Genomic DNA, 2585 nt, shown 5'->3' on the forward strand with positions numbered 1-2585 from the left:
AGCCCCACCCGTTATAAATAAGGAAGACTGAGGCCCTGGGCCGTGACCTGTCTCAGCCACTGCAAGGCAGGGGTGAAGGAGGGTTGGTGACAGAGAGGAGAGAACAAGCAATACTAACAATACAGAGGGAGGAAGCAGGTTGGAGGGGTGTCTCTTCAGCCCCAAGATCCAGGAACTGGGGAGCAGCTCAGGCCAACACCTGCCTCTTGGGGGTGACTTCGGGCTGGGGTCCCAGCTGGGTGTGAGCCTGTGCGAGGGAGCCTGGGACAGACAAGGGGAGTGGCTGGGTAGGCAATGCCCCGGTGACGGTGGCCGAGGCCCCAGTGGCAGTGGCTGGGCTGGGCGTGGAGTCGGACCAGTCCGAGAGGGAGGGTGGCGATGGGCTGGCCCAATGCTCGGGGGACTCGGGGGATGGGGTCAGGTAAGGGTGCTCGCTGGGGACCCGCAGGAAGCGAGTTTTGGGGGGACTGCCATGGGCCCCAGCTGCCGGGTACTCCTCGCCGTGTCCTGGAGCTGCCAGGTAGGGTGGGGGCCGCTCCTGGGGGGAGATGGGGGTCCCAGGGTTGAGCAGCTGGGGTCCCGGTGCCAATGGCAGCAGGAACGAGGGGCCCGGTGGGGCAGGTGGAGGCAGCCGGGCCCAGTCAAGGGGGACAGCCACAGGGTTCAGGAGGCCCAGGCTGAGCAAGCAGCCTCCAGGGGGCTGTCGCACTAGACCGGCCCGGCCTGGGCCACCGAGCTGCGCCAGAGACACAGCCGTGGCGGTGGCAGCCGCGTAGGACCCCTCAAGGGGGAAGCCACCAGGGGAAGCAGGTGGCCCACCAAAGGGCCGCGGAGAGTCCAGCGAGTCCACAGGTGACAGCGTGACTGAGCTCTCGGCCAGGGGGCCAGGGCAGGACAGGGTCAGCTTCTTGCCCCGTCCCCGGGCCCCCTGCGGCCCCAGCCCAGCCTTTCCCGGGGGCCTCCTGCTCTTCTTGGTCCCCGACTGGGCTGCCTTGAGGCCTGGGAGGAAGGCCCCGGGTGGACAGAGAAGGGGCCCCAGGCCATGGGGGCCGGCAGGGCTGCGGGGCCCACTCGGCTGGTCCAGCAACCGCACGATGTCCTGGTGCAGCCGCTCCTGGGCCACGTCCCGTGGCAGCCTGTCCAGGTGGTCCGTGATCTCGCGGTTGGCAAAGTGGTCCAGCAGCAGCTTGGCAGTCTCGTAGCTGCCCTCGCGGGCGGCCAGGAAGAGCGGGGTCTCCTCCTGGGGCGGGGGCAGGTGTGGAGGGAGAATCCAGAGATGTCAGGGTCACCTTGGCCAACATCAGCAAGGTCTCCAGCCTCTGGGGGAGCTAAGAGTTTGTTCTCTGGAGCCTGACAGACCTGGGTTCTAATCCCAGCTCTGCTGGTGGAAACCTGGACAAGTTCTTTCCTTAAAATCACATTCATCCAGCACCTAATAAGTGCCAGGCCCCAGAGTCAGGACTAGAGGGACTCAAGTGTGGAATTCGCCTTAGACACAAAATTTAAGGGGACACCAAAAACCTGTCATCAAAATATATGATATTTTAATGCAACGTTGTTTAAAAAGTAAGATTAATGCCAAAAAGTCCATAATGAATAAAATATTGAAATGTAAAATAAAAACAGAATTTGTCTCCACACCCCTCTGAGCCTCGCTCTTCACATTTGTAAAGTGAGATTATGTAAGACTCCCCCTTTATGAGGGTTTTTAAACAATGATTTTAACAGTTACCTTTTATCAAGAATTTGATAAGCAATTTACAAAAGCATTCGCTCACTGAATCCTCAGGAGACAGAATGAGGTGCGTGCTACTGCTCCTCCATCTCACAGATGAGGACAGTGAGGCTCAGAGAAGTTAAGCAACTTGCCCAAGGTCACACAGCACCTGCCACAAACTTCCACCTCGGATCCACCACCGAAGTCTCTTGGCTCCCAAATCCCACCCTTGAAAACTGGCTACAGGCAGGACCAATGTCACCACCTGAGTTACCCTGCCCCTGCTCTCTGCCACCTGTGGGGAGCTGTGATGGTGCTGACCCCAGGTGGGCCAAGAGCTGGGGCTTACCTTGCTATCCTGCATGTCCTTGTTGGCTCCATTTTTGAGCAGGGCCAAGGTGGCCTCCACATTGTTCACGGCGGCCGCCCAGTGTAGGGCTGACTTCCCTGCGAGGAGAGGGAAAGGTCAGGGTTAGGACTCATGTCCTGGACCCCACAGAAGGGGGCAGGAAGTATCCAGAATATGACTGCGGGGGATGCCTGCCATGAGTATCTGAACACCTGTGTTTGGGTCCATCTGTGCAAATCTGTAGAATGACTCTGTACAAGTTGGGCACTTTGTGTGTGTGTGTGTGTGTGTATGTGTGTGTGTGCACATGTGCACACACAACTCTCCATGATAGGGGAGGAGAAAATGTTTGGACGTCATTGATTCTAGAGCTGTATTGTCTGATGCAGGAGCCACCAGTCACATGTGGTTCTTTAGATTTAAATTAATAAAAATTAAATAAAACTGGTGCCGGGACCATGTAATGGGGAAAGAATGGTCTTCTCAACTAATTGTGCTGGACCAATTGGATATTCACAG

At 57.6% G+C, this 2585-nt stretch overlaps 1 protein-coding gene across 1 annotated transcript in view; it reads right to left on the bottom strand.

Annotated features, from left to right (window-relative positions):
- Positions 1–6: 6 nt before the first annotated feature.
- The window catches only part of NOTCH3 (notch 3), a 29838-nt gene continuing 27259 nt past the window's right edge, over positions 7–2585 (bottom strand). Inside the window, exons 32-33 of the mRNA XM_008576402.1 lie at positions 2067–2164; positions 7–1240 (exon numbers count right to left, since the gene is read on the bottom strand). Of these exons, the coding sequence (XP_008574624.1) occupies positions 188–1240; positions 2067–2164 (1151 nt within the window). The 3' untranslated portion in view covers positions 7–187. The remainder of the gene's footprint in view (positions 1241–2066; positions 2165–2585) is intronic.

Source organism: Galeopterus variegatus, unplaced genomic scaffold (assembly GCF_000696425.1).
Source record: "Galeopterus variegatus unplaced genomic scaffold, G_variegatus-3.0.2 Scaffold1344, whole genome shotgun sequence".
In the NCBI taxonomy this organism is placed as follows: Eukaryota; Metazoa; Chordata; class Mammalia; order Dermoptera; family Cynocephalidae; genus Galeopterus; species Galeopterus variegatus.